Below are 17,539 nucleotides of genomic sequence, written 5' to 3'. Positions count from 1 at the left end.
TCATATGACTTGTGCTCGGATAAACTTCAATCACTCTTTACTGCTGTACTGCAAGTTGGAGTGATATCACCGCCAAACAAAAGAACAATGGGAAGGTAACCAGATAGCAGCTCCCTAACACAAGATAACAGCTGCCTGGTAGATCTAAGAACAACACTCAATAGTAAAAACCCATGTCTCACTGAGACACATTCAGTTACATTGAGAAGGATAAACAGCAGCCTGCCAGAAAGCATTTCTCTCCTAAAGTGCAGGCACAAATCACATGACTTGGGGCAGCTGGGAAATTGACAAAATGTCTAGCCCCATGTCAGATTTCAAAATTGAATATAAAAAAATCTGTTTGCTCTTTTGAGAAATGGATTTCAGTGCAGAGTTCTGCTGGAGTGGCACTATTAACTGATGCGTTTTGAAAAAAAACATGTTTTCCGATGACAGGATCCCTTTAAGTTAAAAAAGAAGTCTCAATAAATTAAAAGTTGCACACTATTGACTCTTTTTACCATGATCATGTTTTTTTTTCTCCACAATTGTGGGTTTTTGTGGCTCATGTTCTTAACAAAAAAAAATCAGAAAAAAATGTTGCCCCCTAAAATCTAGTAAGATGAAAGTTTTTAAAAACAATTGTGTCACACATTTTGCTAGTACTGCTATATTAGGACTAGTTAGAATATGCCTTAGAAAAGAGATCCCTTTAGCTACAGTACTTAGCTTTCTGAGACTCAGCGTTGTTAGACCACTATGGTATTAGGACTAGTACTATGGATTTTGTTTATTTTTGGCACTTTAGCCAGTGTAACACACTGCATGTATGCATATGAATATTCAACAAATATTTCTGGTTTGTAAAGATGTTAAATGAATAACAGGAAGAAAAGCCTTTGGGTTGTACCAATATGCTTACCAGGACTGCAACATGTAAAAAAATTGTCATATTATTGTTTATTAGGACCAAACCAGATTATACATGACTTCCGATAGCAGTTAAACTTTTTTTAAACATTGTACACTTAAGTGGTGGAGAATTGTTACGATAAAGAATCATTTTAATGGGCTTTCCCATTAAGACAGACTTTGCCAAACATTCTAGTCCCACCCTGGTAGAGTTGTCACCTTTTTCTTGCGGCATAGTCCAGGCAGGGTGGTGGGCCAATGATGTCATAGAGCGGGCTGGTGATGTCATGGGGTTGATCAGGTGATGTCACTGGGTGGTGCTCTGATGTGGCAATTGGTCAATCTTGGCAAATTCTGCCCATTTTCCTAATCTGGAAAACAGAAAGCAGTTTTGACCCAGGCAGCCCTTCCAACAACCAGGTTGTCTGCGTCAAAACCTGACATTGGCAACCCTACATCCCAGCATTGTTCTGAAAAAAAGTGTAATAATGTGCTATAGTCATTCTATGTTGTGCGTGGCAGTGCATAATAGCTGGAGTTTATTGTGAAGCCCTACAGGGCACATGCTGCTGCTGGATAAGGAATCTGCACTGTCTGAGCAACACACTGTTATCTGTTGTATTTTCTCAATACACTGCAAGGAGATTATTTATTATTCAGTGATTTTTAATTTAATTGACCTTATACTGTGTGGACTAAGTTAATAAAAATCATGTAATACTGGAGATATACTGTACTGTATAGTAATAACTGCCTGTTATTGCCTTTCAGTATACATTACAGTGTCTATGAGTTTCCCTGCTGTTTTACAGGTATTCTATAGCCATATTTTTGTACATATCTCTTTTACACAAATCTTGTATCAACTACTGTATATGATTACTGAGTGCATTAAGAGTTATAGGAGAGGTGATTGCCTTGCAGTATACATGATAGTATTTTGCTGCTGTTTTAAAGGGCTCCAGTCAAGTACCTTAATAAAAAAAAGGAGCTGGAACATGTCTACTTATACCTCAAGTTCTTTCAGCAGCAGCTGTGATGTATGCTGGGTGAGTGTGTGGATCCAGTAGCTATTGTGTCTGGGACAACGGTGAGTTACACTAGTCCATTGTGAAATAGTTACAACTGTACTATTATTGGTGGGACTAGAAACTGTTCCAGAGCTCCTGTTCACATACCGATATACTATAAGGAATAAGAACAATAGTAAAGAATCTATTTCCCAGTATGGAAAATATTTTTAGGGAATCCCAGAAGTCAACAGACTATAATTCTAACCAACAGTATAAAAATCTGTAGAATTTTGACAATTAACTCTCAATATTAATGTATTCTGGCATAATTAAGGTCTGTTACACATGGGCAGGGCCGGAATTAGGGCTAGGCAGAAAAGGCTCCTGCCTGGGGCGTAAAAGTGGAGGGGCGCCAGGCAGGTACCTCTTCTCCCGCTTTCCCCTAGCTCAGATCCTTGCGTCTCTCATCCTGGCAGCTCCTCCTGTTTTTTCAGCACGTGCCTATGCTCTTCTGTGCATGCGCTCGTGCACCTGTGCTTGTGCCTGGACTCGCCGGCAGCAACTATGGTGTCCTCAGTGTGCACACGCACCTCTGTGCGTGTACACACTGAGGACACCATAGTTGGTTTCCTCATGAACTATAATCAATGCTCAAGTTCATGAGGAAAGTCCCGGTTGCTCTGCCTTCTCAGTTTTTGTGGTGTCCCAGGGATAGAAAAATATTAGGCAGTAGATTTGGGACAACTCCACCTTCCTTTTTTTCCAGTTGCTCTCTTTCCTCATGAACTTGAGCATTGATTATAGTTTTTATCCCAGTAATTGTGGTCACTCTAATTAATTTAATTACCTTTTACCATATTTAATTATTCAGCACTACTAAGCACTTTAAAACCAATGAATTAATTCCTCAATCTTAATTTGATGGGGGAATAGAAGTATCCAATTTTCAAGCAACGTTGCTATTTACAATATTTTAGTGGGTTATATCCCAGCTAAGGGTACTTGGTGGCTTATAATTGGTTCAAGCTTGGGCATAAGCATCAACTTCTGCCTTTTAAAATCAATCACTGAAGGGATTATATTGCACTGCACTTTATTAATTTATTTATTAGGAATCAACTTTAGTAATTGTTTTTTTAAATGAATGAAATGCAATTATAGCACTGCACTTTATAATTTAAATCTTTATTTATAAGGTAACCGAATAAGGCTACAGGCTAGCCCAATTTGTGACTGCTGTTAAGCGGGGTACTTTTTCTCTTTCTTTCTAAAATTTCAACTGAATTACCACTGATTTAGGTCAGACCTCTGCGTTAATATAGGGATAAAAATCTCTATTATTATACAAGGGAATCACTGTGTGTTTGGATTTAGCAAAAGAGGTTTCTTCTTTTGTATGTGTTTTATCCTATATGCATAAAAACTTATGCATATATGGCACAATATTTTTTTGCAGCCATTTTATCAATTTTTAACCCCAAAAAGAATACTGCATTTGATTACCAGCTTTTGATAAACTTGTATAGTATTTTAAGAAAGTATTTAAAAGGGAAAAGTGTGAAGGTTTTTGAAAAAGATTGAATAATTAGGCTTTTTTTGTACACTTGTGGGGACCCATAGGGTTAATAGACCCCATGTTTTTTATTCCCTACAGGTTCAGTTCCTTTAATTTGCATACTGATGATATCGGCTAGCAGGTAGGGTGACCACTTCCTGCCTCACTTTGATATAGTGCTGAAAATGCAATAACAGTCTAACGAAGAATACTACATAGCGAAATTCAAATTTTTACAAAAAAATACATGCCATAAGTTAGTCAGGAGTGGATTTTTTTGGCAGCTATGGATTTGCAACAAAATTCTGCATCTTGCTATCGCCTAATTTGTTTTGCCAAACCATAGAAAAGAATGGCCACAAAAACTTGCACTACAAAAAAAACAGTGTCAAAAATTGCAGTGAAAAAGCCAACCCTTTGGCTTTACTACATTTTGCGTGAAAAAAATGCTGCAAAATACCTATTGACTTCATTGTAAGTATTGACTTCAATGTTTCTATGTTGATAGTGAAGTACAGTATTTCAACATTATCAAGTGGATGTGCGTTTTGATCAATGTTTTGTGTACAAGTACTTTGATAAAAGCTTTCCAATAACAATTCCAGTCTTTTAAAGGAACAGTTCAGTGTAAAAATAAAAACTGGGTAAATAGATATGCTGTGCAGCTCTCTAACTGTGACATAGGACATATCTGTTCAGGGAGTTTTCAATTGATCCTTGGCATGCAGCTCAGATTCAAAAACAAACAGGTATGACCCATGTGCCCCCCTCAAGTCTCTGATTGGTTACTAACTGCTAATCACTAACTGGAAACAATTCGAATCAAAGTCGAATTTGGCCTATTCGATGGTCAAAGTACCCAAAAAAATGGGCCCCTAAGTGTATCTGAGCCATTCAAGTCTATTAAGGCAGCCCAAGCAATAACATAATGTTCTTTTGGCCTTAAAGGATACAAACAAGGAACCATTTTCCTATGATCCCAGATGTTCCTTGTGTAGACTGTAGGGCCAGATTTACATATCGGGCACCCAATATTCTCTCAACATTAGTAAGGTGATAATTTCCTTGTTTAGCATATACTGTAAAACTTTACTTACTGCATTATCAATAAAAGAATGAACCTACCTTAATCGCAAATTGGTTTTCATAGGGTAACTCCTTCACAATTTTTTACAGGTGTGATGTGCATTATAGCAGAGGCACCATCAAAATTACAATAAGCACAGAATAGTGCCATAGAATATAAATATAGGGAAGAGCTTTTGATATGAAACATAACAAAAGTGGTGTAAAGGTGATACCTTTATTGGCTAACCAAGATGATAATCACAGCAAGCTTTCAGAACATTGCAGTTCCTTCTTCAAAGCTGATTACCTTTAATAGCTTTGAATCAGGTAATCAGCTTTGAAGAAAGAACTGCAATGTTCTGAAAGCTTGCTGTGATTATCATCTTGGTTAGCCAATAAAGGTATCACCTTTAAACCATTTTGTTATGTTTCATATCAAAAGCTCTTCCCTATAACTTTCTCAATGGGCTAACACGGTGCAAAAAACTTTACCTGGTACCAGAATCTAAATACCAATTAATAAATAGTGCAAACAACATATGTAAATACACAAATCAGAATGCAAAACTATGCACTTTCTGTGTTTGTGTGCTGTGATTGCTGTTCATGTGCCACCGTTTGATAAAGTTTCCCATGTACTATTTTATTTTATAAACTTCTGTGCTCTGATGATGTTTTATGCTTCTTATTCAATACTTCCACCAACCTGGACCTGTCAGTTGCATTTGGAATTGTGTCTCTCATGGATACCCGCTGGATATCTGAGAAGCAGAATGTGGGTATGGTAACCGTAATTCGATAGATATCACATAAAGGAGGTTGTTTTCTAAAATTTAAAATGTTCTCATTATATTATTAAAACAAATTCGACCAAACTCCCAACACAATTTTACCTTATTTATCAATAAAATTATTTGAGAAATTTGGTGCAGAAAAAACTTGATAAATTGTGAAAAATCTTGAATTATACCTGAAAACTCTGAATTATTTCACCCAAAAACCACAAATTATTCATATCGTACAAAACCCAGCACAAATCAGGATTTCTTCCAATTGTAAAAGGGACATCTACTATTGACTTCTACATGACCTTGACAGGTTTGAGATGGACTATTTTTGGATTCGGCCTTTTAGCAGTCTCAGGGTATAACAAATCTTGAAAAATTTGAGTTGTTTTTTTTTTCTACAAAAATTAGTTTTACCCTTTAAACCCTGACCAGAAAAATTAGGGTTTTAGTAAATAACCTGGTGGTCTAGTGGGGCAGCGAGGAAGCCCGCTGCGCTCGCAGTGGGGACACCCGCCGCCTGGTTCCTCCTGTTGCTGCTCCCGGGTTCACGTGACGCTCGTGTAAATTTGCCAATTTCCATGAGAGTGTCATGTGACGTCATCACGAATGGTGTGAAATTCAAATATTTAAAGGGCAAAGGTCCCATGTTGCCCAATGTAATAGGTCTTTTCTAGTTCCTGGGTGCTATTTCTAAGTATTATGTCTGTTTGCTGCCTGAATCTGAACTCTGCCTGGTTTTGACTATTCATTGGATTCTGATTGTGTACCTCACCACCAAACTGGTTTGGACCCTGGCCTGTGACCCAGACCTTGCTTCTGCTATCCGTATTGGTACTGCATTGCTCACCTGGTATTGACCCTGCCTGTCCAAGCCTCACTGACAACATCATGCAGCGCACTCAAGGAAATTGGCAAGTACTGAGCGAACCTGGAAGCTCCGTTTGGCAGCGGGGACAGGAGGACCCAGGCAGCGGGCCATTCCCCGATGTGAACGCGGCGGCCATCCCCACTGCCCCACTAGACCACCAGGGGTTCTTACACAATGGCCTTAGATGAAAGCTGAGTGACTGTCAATACACTGTGCCATTCCTGTATATCCCTTGTAGTACTTACTGTATAGTATAATGGTTGAAACAGGATTTGTAGGAGTTGCTATGAAACAGCTGATTAAATTTATCACAACTCAAGTCATCAAGATGAATGCATTGCTGAGTATTTTTGTAAATCACCTAAAATGGCTAAAATGTAGATGTTTTTTCCCAAGCAACATAAAGGGGCAGATTTAGTAAGCTTGAGTGAATGGTTAGAATTTCAAAAAGTTCGAATGTCAAAGTAAATTTTTGGGTAATTCGACCATCAAATAGGCTATATTCAACCATTCGACTTCGATTCGAACGATTCGAAGTAAAAATCATTTGACTATTCGACCATTCGATAATCGAAGTACTGTCTCTTCAAAATAAACTTCGACTTCATACTTAGCCAAATTAAAGCTACTGAAGTGCAATGTTAGCCCATGGGGACCTTCCAGAGCACTTTTCTAAGTTTTTTATGGTCGAATAGAAATCCTTTGATCGATCGCTAAAAATCGTTTGAATTGTTCGATTCGAACGATTTAATCTTTCGATCGAACAATTTTTATTCGACCGCAGGATTGCCAAATTTGTTGAAAAAACTTTGAATTCGATATTCGAATTCAAAGTTTTTTAATTTGATGGTCGAATTTCTAAGTTTTTTGTACTTAGAAATTCGACCCTTGATAAATCTGCCCCTAACAGTATATATTTTTTATACACGTGATATCCAGAGCTGATAATATGTGATGTGCGTGCACTAGTAGCACCATATTAAACCTGAAGATCACTGGAATCTGCAGCTTGTAGCACCATGTACAAATGACATTTAGGGGGTTATTTATTAAGTCCAATCTTTTCTGGTTGGCGTTTTAAAGGAGAAAACACAATTTTTTAGAGAAAAAAAACTTGTATTTTTCTTGATTTTTTTTTTTTTTTACAAAGACCCATTTATTGAAACAAATCTATCATCATATCATAACCGCCATTACTTTCGTGAAGAAAAGGCCCAATAAAAAAGGACTTGTCTTTATTTTATAATTTAGCTATACCAACACAACAGAGAATACTTTAAAGCAATAAAATGGAACACCTTTAACTTTCTGAGTGCAGAAAATAGAAATAGCTTGCTCATTTTATATAGATTAACCCCTTCATCGCAGGTTGAGTCTACTACTAAGGATTTTAGATTACCATCCAACAAGCACACACATTTATAAAGCATCACCCAACTTTGCAAGAAAGGGTGGATAGTGTCTTTTTTTTAAAAAAAAGTTGTTCCGCTACTGCTGTGTTTTCTATACCATAATATTTTACTACTTTGAGGCAAAGGGGTTAATCAGTAAGCCAAAACATAGAGTCAGAATTGAATAACTAGATGGACTTAAATAATTTATTGCATGTCTTTTTTGTTTAGAGAAGTGATTACTGAAGCGGTATCCAGCAAATCAAATATTAGCTATTACTGGCCAAATGCAAAGGAACAAAAGGGAATTATGTAAAAATAGATTTAATTGCATGAAAATGGTTAACAATTATAACAGCAACTCTAAATGAAAATGATCGGAAATGAACTACAGGTCACTCAGGCTTTGTATTTTGAAAACGTGTTGTATATTTTCTTGTTGTATTAACCAGAAACTGCAATTGTCCTTTCTTTAAGCCTTACACATCTCAGTGTAGATGTAAATAAGTATTTTAATAAGCAAATCTAAAAACATGCTAAATAAATGAAAGGGGTTATGTATAATAGTTTTCTATGAGAGAATTAAGAAAAATATATATAAATCTGCCAGGAAGACAGTACACTAATTTGTACCACATTGGTATTCCTGAATAGTACAACAGGGATTATGTTTGATACCATGTGTTCTTAATTCACACACCAAATTTAATTTAATTGCTTACTTCATGAAACTGAAGAATAAAAAAATAGATTTCTAAAAATGAGGTAAATCTTGTACAATGAATAGGTGATATCTACCATAGTACTCATTGTTTTAATTCTTTTCATTTGAATGATTCTCATAATTTAGCGATATATATATATATATATATATATATATACGGTTTTGTCAATATATCTCTCTTAAGTAATAGGATTTCATATTATGTCAGTACATAATTATATATATATATATATATATATATATATATATATATATATATATATATATATATATATATATATTATCCTGTGTGCATTTATCAAAAGGGCTGAAAGTAATTTCATGTGAAAAAGCAACATGGAGATGTTTCAAACTATAACAATACACAAAGAGAAAATAAAAATGTCTTCCAAGAGTGCAATGTTGAATGCATTTATATAAACATTATTCTTTGCTTTTTCTACAGAGTTATCTCTGCTCATGCTTTACATCCAAAACGTCCCAATGGAAGAAAGCAAACTACACTAGTGGCTTCAGAGACAACTGAAGTAATAAACACAATTCAACTCTGACACTTGGATTGCAGAGTTACCACGTTAATTGGTAAATAGGATTTTCTACAAATATACAACATATAAAAACTGTTAAATATATAACTTTAGGCTTTTTTCAAAATACATTTAATGATTTCTGTCAAACAAGTGTTACTTTTTTCTCTTTAATTTGCCTTCTGGTGCTAAATGGTGTATAGAATGTGGCCACAAATGGCCAAACATGCTCTTTTGCAAATACCTTTTTTTTATCCAATTTCTACTATCAAAATGGATTTGTAGAAGAGGTGTATTTTACTGGTTAAAACTTAAAATGAGTTTTAGTATGGCAATGTCATTCTAATACAGATGAATAAAGATATCATTAAGACAGTTTCTGTGTTGTGACATTTGTTTTAAAACATAGGCTGTTTTTATTCTCCATGCTCCATTAAGTTCCAGAGATGTACTTTTGAAGAGCTATTTTCTGCATATGCTTTGCTGCAGTTGTCCATAAAGTTGTCCACTGGAATGTAAACTTCCAGCATTGTAACTGCTGAGAAAACATGTCCTTTGAAATCACATGTACGCATTCATGTTAAACCTTTACCCCTTGCCCCAGTTTTGGGTTTTGTCCTTTTTAACATATGCTTTGCTCTTTGGTCTATTGTATTTATATCCAACATATTAGAAAATAAAAGCAATTCGACAAGTCCAAGACAATCTCTTTTGCACTTTAGTCCTCCTGTAGACAAAACAGTCTTCTTTCTAAGGCTGATTGGGGCGAATACTCTTCTGTTTGGTAGAATATTAAAATTCAAAGAAGTTTGCAACATCTAGTTTAGATGAAATGTTAACCATGAGCGGTATTGCTAATGCCCGGTCATATCTCATGTCAGCACACAGTATTCTTCACTCTCATAATCCTAAACAAGGGAGGACAAAGTTTTGCTCAATATTTTGGGAAATTATGCTGTCTTTAATGAGATACTGGATGCACAGACAGAGTAGATGGCATACAATGATGATCCACAGCAGTGAAATTGTCTAAAGTACGTCGATCTCAAAAGCTTGAACGGCTTCTGCAGGGCTTTGATGTTGCATTTGTCAGGAGACCTGTAGATCAATACAAACACACAATGTAAGTCAATATTTTTATTTTAAGTTTCTATTGTTCTCTGTTAAATGCAACCTTTAGTAAGTATGTTCAGATCTCAAAGGAGCCTATAATGAACTAAACATTACTCATCCTGATGCTGACCATGCTTGCCAAATATCATGCAGATAAGACCCAGTGGTTATACAGCTTTCAATGGAATAGCAGACATATTTTGGAAGATACAATATAGACAATACAATAAGATGACAATATTTGTGTTTTTGCTTTGTCAAAAATACATTTGTTTATTTAGCTTTTTCTATATCCCAACCCAAATTACTAGTAAATAAGTCTAGTTTAATATCTTAACGGAGACATTTTATATAACCTTCATATTCAGATATATTACTCATCCTTCCTCAAAATGTAATTATGCAGAAAGAAAAACTGTCATTATATCAGAGCTGCAGAGAGATCTTTACAGGTCAGAAGCTAGGCTGAAATACGGAGAAGGAGTGTCTCTTCAATCTCCCACAGGAAGTGGTCATAGCACTGACTGACAGGCTGAATTCTGCAGCTGTAGCACCAAAACCCCTTCCACCTTCTGTGTGTTCCCAGCCTGCACATAGCTGTTTTATGCTGCTGCCTGATCATTCACTTATAACAATATACCTTAAATGCTCAACATAAAGCAACAGACATGAAGGTTAATACCAACTGTAATAGTAATGTAATAGTAATATTTTCCTTTATTTAAAGTACAACATTATGCTCCTGTGTTCCACATCAAATAGGCATTATTCACAAATGTACATGCACAATTGGACATAATTTATAGTCCAACATACAGTTATACACTATGCGACTCCCTGCCTATATTAAATTATAAAAGTTATGCAAATGTTTACATTAGTATTTACTGTTATGATATTCCAGAACAGCAGTTGTAGGTTTGTTTTCCTGCATATTGATATATGATCAGGTGCAGGGAGTTGCAATGGAATAAATTAAGCAGTTCTAAAACTATTTATGATCAGGTGCAGGGAGTTGCAAGGAAATAAATGCAGCAGTTCTGGGACAATTTATGGCCAGGTACTGGGAGTAGCAAAGGAAAAATGCAGCTGTTGTGGAACGGTTTATGATCAGGCAGAGGAAGTTGCAAGGGAATACATGCAGCTGTTCAGTAACAATTTATGATCAGGTGCAGGGAGTTGCAAGATGAAAATGCAGCTGTCTGGAACAATTTATGATCAGGTGCAGGGAGTTGCAAGGGGAAATGCAGCTGTTGTGGAACAGTTTATGGTCAGGTGCAGGGAGTTGCAAGGAAATAAATGCAGCTGTTATGGAACCATTTAAGATCAGGTGCAGGGAGTTGCAAGGGGAAATGCAGCTGTTGTGGAACAGTTTATGGTTAGGTGCAGGGAGTTGCAAGGAAATAAATGTAGCTGTTATGGAACAATTTAAGATCAGGTGCAGGGAGTTGCAAGGTAAATGCAGCTGTTCTGGAACAATTTATGTTTAGGTGCAGGGAATTGCAAGGGCCTAAATACAGTTGTTCTGGGACAATTTATGATCAGGCAGAGGGAGTAAAAAAGAGAATACATGCAGCTGCTCTGTAACAATTTATGATCAGGTGCAGGGAATTGCAAGATGAAAATGCAGCTGTCTGGAGCAATTTACGATCAGGTGCAGGGAGTTGCAAGGGAAAATGCAACTGTTGTGGAACAGTTTATGGCCAGGTGCAGGGAGTTGCAAGGAAATAAATGCGGCTGTTATGGAACAATTTAAGATCAGGTGCAGGGAGTTGCAAGTTAAATGCAACTGTTCTTGAACAATTTATGTTTAGGTGCAGGGAGTTGCAAGGGACTAAATACAGCTGTTCTGGGACAATTTATGATCAGGTGCAGGGAGTTGCAAGGGAAAATGCAGCTGTTGTGGAACAGTTTATGGCCAGGTTCAGGGAGTTGAAAGGAAATAAATGCAGCTGTTCTGGAACAATTTATGATCAGGTGCAGGGAGTTGCAAAGGAAAATGTAGCTGTTGTGGAACACTTTTCGGCAGCGAAATGCAGAAATTTTCCTCCTAGAAGCTTGCTCTGTAATAAATTAGCCCCAAAAATACTTTTGATATGAAACAAACAATATGAATTATATGAAAAATTAAATCAATTATTTATAAAAGAGCATAGTGAATATTGTATTCTAAAGATATAACTATTTAAGATTCATGAATGGCATTAAATGAATGGCAAAATCCTCTTTTGGATGCTAAAAAATCTGTATAATTATTCTTAGACAGATATCAATAGGCATCAATAAATAATAGTGATATAATATTTATTGTATAATTTTCATTTGATTGGTAACATAAAACAGCCTCTCAGCTTGCAAGTACTTTAAAAAATCTGCATAACCAGCGATTTTGGTTCAAAACCGTAATAAATAAGTTATTAATTTGTCCTATAAAGTAAAATGAAGGCAAATCTCACAGATCCTTAATGAATACAACTTTGGTTTAAAGACCTGCTAAAATATAAGTTTGCCTATAAATATAGTTAATTACGAAACCAGTTAGAAGGCAGGTGGAATAATCTCAGAAGTGCATCAAAGCTCAATAGTCAGCAGCTTTAAAGGAAATCATTGCTATGGCCTGAAGACACATATTTCCTAAGTTTACATAAACTGAAATAGATTTCAGATACCAGCTACAGTCTGACCACAAGCTTGACCTAGAAAAAAATGGCAATGAAAATTATAAAATGGCATTTAATTGGTTCATTTTCCTGAAATTAATAAGAGGTGTGAAAAATATCTACAAAGTATTACACAAAATATATCAGCTGGAAACTTTGTATACGTTAATTTTATTTAGCCTATACCTTGCTTGAATTTATTACCCTACATTCCTTGAATATAAAACTGAAAATTTTTTATGCTGAAAATGCAGAGAAGAAAAAAAAGCCATCAGAACAGAAAGAATGCTAGAATAGACATTACTAAAAAATGCATTAGCCAGTATACACATTAATGTACGTAATATTAATAACTGGGTCTGATGTTGCTGACTTTGGAGGTTATCTAAGCAATTGATATTGCATGCTTCAAAAGCTACTTCACAATATATGATTGCCAGGCCGATGTCACATTAATAGGCAAATATATATAAACAGCTATTTTTCTTATCCTAATTAGAAAATAGAGCAGTGCCGAGGCCAAGCCGAGCAGGCACATGACTGACAGGCAGGTCTGCTGAAGTTTGCAATAAAACATCAGAACTGGCTTTCTGAGGTTAACAATGCAGTAGCAATGAACTGAATAGAGTAATACATTAAAGACAGGCTGTATTCTTCCATAATAAGGGTATTGTGAAAAGTATGGTCACACGTTTTTTCTTCTAAATGATGAACAGTCAGATAGAAAGCGCAATACAGTTAAACACACAAAAAAAACATGCTCTCATTTAAAATAATTCTATATTATTTGTTCAATATTGTCTATTCTAAATCATGGCTGTTAAAGGGACAGTATACAGTATACTGTGCCTAAAAACACCTTTGCTAAAAATTAGCATATTGTGTTGAAATTACATTCTGCCTATTGTTTTAAATTAAAAAAATCCATATTTTCCTATATTTGCCATTATAAAGCATTAATTTAAAAGTTGGGTTATGCTCAGCAAACTCACCTCCCCTTTCCTTTATAAACAGGGCAATTTGTTGAGAGCTCATATTTACCTTAAAGCAAACCACTCCCTTCTCTAAGCAGCAGCCTTTGAGCAGCTCTTTATTAGGTGCTTCTCAGTGAACTGGTTTAGGGATGGGAGAATTTTTTTCGCCTTACTTCGTCGCAGAAATGATGCCCATAGACTTGTATGGCTTTGCGCGTCATTTTGCAAGGGGCGAATTTTTGACAAAACAAAACGGGTCAAATTCGCCCAACCCTACTGGTAATTTATGGGACTAGAAGTTAAATAATCTCCCAGTCGAATTGTATATAGTCTAATTAAAAAAAATTCACATGAAATTGAAATTCGACCTTTGATAAATGGGCCTCTAAGAAAACCCTAGGTACTTAACCAATTTTAGGAATTTCTTGTTGTGTCCTCTGAAGCAAGAGTTAGGAAACACTGGGCTTACAATCCATGGATATGGAGCATCCTTGCATGACAGTCTCCTCATTATCTCATGCATGAAGTAGACATGCCCAGGAACATGTCATTTACGACCCCCTGCAGGGGGTTGTAATTTTCAGGCCAGATTCCTCAATATAATATTAGTACTTGCCAGCACCCAATATTGTAGTGAAAATATGGGCATGCTGTGATCCATATGTGGGCGATCAGAATGATACCAAACATGAGGGTTGTCTCATGTTCCAGCCCCCCAGGAACCATCCCTTCTAACCGATAGGTATAGGCTAGCCCTGTTTGGTATTATTAGGAAGCATGTGACCTCCTCCTAACCAATGCATGAGTTATAAGGATGTGAATCCTATGACAGAGGAGATATGGATCCTTTTCTATAATCTATATATTTTCTCATAACTACCCCCCTGCAGTTCCAGGTTCACAGCTCCTTTCCTTGATCAACAGATCAAAAAGAACTGACTAGCCCAGCTTCCTTGCCCAAAAAGTGTGACTCCAAATTGTCTCAGAAGGCAGATATGGATGTCACCTTTCCACAGCCCCTGTGGGATATACAATCAAGGGTCTTTTTGTGAGAGGTATAAGGTATGATGCCAGAGCAATACTGCCCTGACATAACATATGACTTTTGGTATTTCTTGAGCTAAAAAGCAATAGCTCTTCTGAGGTACAGAATTCAATTAATAGTCCACAGATAACTCCCCCTGTACAATGGATTCTTGCTTGTCTGTACACTGGGAATCTAAGTAATAAACAGATTTTGCACCCTACAGATTTTGCAGAGGGTTAGGGCTGGCTTATTATGTTTTAAATTCTTGATGAAGGGTGAGCCTGCAGTAATTGAAATGATACCTTAGGCTCTGAAAGTTTCCTTCGCACAACTGATATTTGAATTGTTATTGATGGAATTTCTGTGTGATCACACTATTAGACTTTTATGTCATTGCCTAACAAGGGACAATTCAGACAGACTGACATTTATGCAATATCAATCACTGCCAGATTAATTCTAAAGATCATTGCAAACTCCCTTTCAAAATTTTAACAGGAGCATGTTAGAAAAGCACAGGAACAAGTGCATTAATGGAAAACTATGCTCCCAAGCAACAGAGTAGTTTATATCATATTAAGTGACCTATTAAAGAATCTTTTAATCTATTATTAAGAATCTGGAATGTAAATCAATAAATTTACATTACACTTTAAATTTAAATTGCACTTTAACTTTTTTCCTTGTGCGTCACTATTGTGTGATGGTTTGTGTGCTCCCTACTGCAGCTCTAACTGTAACAGAAGTGTGGAAGTTAAAGACAGAACTTTTTTTCTTAAATGGCTCATGTGACCGAACATGTTTAGTTTATTTGTGTGCATCATGAATTGCTGGATCCCAGAAGGCAGCCCTCAGTTCTTAAAAAGGCAATTTTCTGTTTAGGATTATCCAATGGCACATACTACTAAAAAAAAAGTATATCACAGGTATGGGATCCTTATCTGGCAATCCATTATCCAGAAAGTTCTGAATTATAGGAAGGTCATCTTCCATACATGCCATTTTAATCAAATTGTTCACATTTTTTCATTTTTAAAAATAATTTTTCTCTGTAATAATACAACAATACATTTTACTTTATACCACTTAAGAATATAATTCATCCTTATTGGTGGCAAAACAATCCTAGTGAGTTTAATTAATATTTAAATTTGGTTTTAGTAGACTTAAGGTATGGAGAACCAAATTATGGAAAGACAACTTATTTTTATAGCGACCTAAATTGTTTGGGGGTTATAGTTTTCCGCTGCTACACAAAGTATGGATCTGTAATGGGTTTGGACAAAGCCCTGATAGGCATATAACACTATTTTCCATGTCTCCAGATTTACCAGTGTTAGTCCCACCCGCAGAATAATGCAATTAAAGTTACTATACTGACATATTAACACATACATGTCTTTATTCAGCAAAAATATATAGAAGATGAAATAGCCAATACCAGTTAAATTGCTGGAGAAATATTGCAAATTGCAGCTGCAGCAAATTCTACCTGTGAAACACATATACTTACTGTAAAGGTAAGTTTACTGATATCCTGCTAATAATTAACAGACCGAAGCGTTTGAGTAGATGATAAAGGTAACTGCCAAATATTAGAACTATAAGAGTTTCAGCATTTTCTCAGTTTATACATGACTTATGTGACCGTAACATATAGCATGTCTCTGCTCTCCCCTGATACAGTATATCTGGTAACCCCATCCACCCTGCCTTCGTCATGATTTATGATAACTCAGCTCAGCACTATCCCCTCTTCAACTAAACCTTGCATCCTGGTCAAGACATGATATTATTCAGCCAAGCTCCCTGAGGTTCATGAATTTGCTCTGCTGGTCCCTGAACCAACAATGATACCAAATATGTTATCACTTGTAAATAAAACACAGGTTAATGTCACTATTATTCCTACTAACTCGGTTCAGTGAGGAATTTACAGCAAAAGTGAGCAGCAGAAATATACAGCGAATAAATACACCTAACATAATTGCAAGGTGATAAGTAAAAATGATGTACCATCAACAAAACTGTCTTAAAGTTCCCTATTCAGAGAAAAATAAGTCATGCTTTTCCCTTGGGCTTTTATTTCTGTAACAACATGTCAAGTTAGAAGAGATTGACCAAAGGTTAAGCTCACCATTTCTCTACCTTATGTGACTATGTAATATATTTATTTATTTATGTAAAAAAAATCCTGTACTACCTGGAGTGTACATTATATTGTGCCTGTAAAGCACAAATATTTTGTAACATAAAGATGCTTATTACAGCTTATGTAAAGCAACTGTACAATTGGATCAGGTATTTTTCGTATATGATGTTTTCGGGCGCTCTGACAATGTTACTCAGCTTTGACCTACATTAATAATATGGTTCCACTCTGTGGATTTCCTGATCAAAAACTGACGTTTGTGTTGAAAGATGCCAAATTTTATAGAGATACTGTGATAAGGACAAATGTCTGCCAAGTAAACCATTTACTGGTTTAGCTACACAACTTAATTCTGTCATTATGGTTTGCGCAAAAAGCAGTAGGCAAAGAAATATCATGCACATAAATAACGTCAGGGCACTTGGTAAATTTGCAAATGCTCATGAACCAAATTTTCCAATGTTCCATTTTAGACATACAGTAGTGTAGTATCCACATGGGTCCTTGCTTACTGCTACTATTATTAGAACTTCATCATACAGTACATACCAAGGGGTATATTTATAGAACTGTGTATATCAGTTTTATAATTATACATATTTATAAAGAACAAAATGAATACATTTTCCTTTGCATGAATTTAATAAGCTTGTGTGAACCTGGAAACTAGTTAGTGACCACTTCCGACAGTAGAAGAAAGATTGCAAATTTAATAGTTTGCACCAGTGCAGTAGTAAAACTTCTTACAGAAAAAGTTGTTATGTTTGCTCCAAAAGATCACAATA

At 35.9% G+C, this 17,539-nt stretch overlaps 1 protein-coding gene across 2 annotated transcripts in view; it reads right to left on the bottom strand.

The window, feature by feature from the left end:
• Positions 1 to 7,405: 7,405 nt before the first annotated feature.
• Positions 7,406 to 17,539, bottom strand: part of LOC108712355 (chemokine-like protein TAFA-5) — a 262,287-nt gene continuing 252,153 nt past the window's right edge. For both annotated transcript variants that reach the window (XM_041588508.1, XM_041588509.1), the window contains one exon: positions 7,406 to 9,926. Coding sequence is in view for 1 of the 2 variants with exons in the window: in XM_041588509.1 (XP_041444443.1) it covers positions 9,918 to 9,926 (9 nt within the window). In the remaining variant the exon portion in view is untranslated. The remainder of the gene's footprint in view (positions 9,927 to 17,539) is intronic.

This window comes from Xenopus laevis, chromosome 3S (assembly GCF_017654675.1).
Source record: "Xenopus laevis strain J_2021 chromosome 3S, Xenopus_laevis_v10.1, whole genome shotgun sequence".
In the NCBI taxonomy this organism is placed as follows: domain Eukaryota; kingdom Metazoa; phylum Chordata; class Amphibia; order Anura; family Pipidae; genus Xenopus; species Xenopus laevis.
This window is presented reverse-complemented; position numbering and strand designations above follow the sequence as displayed.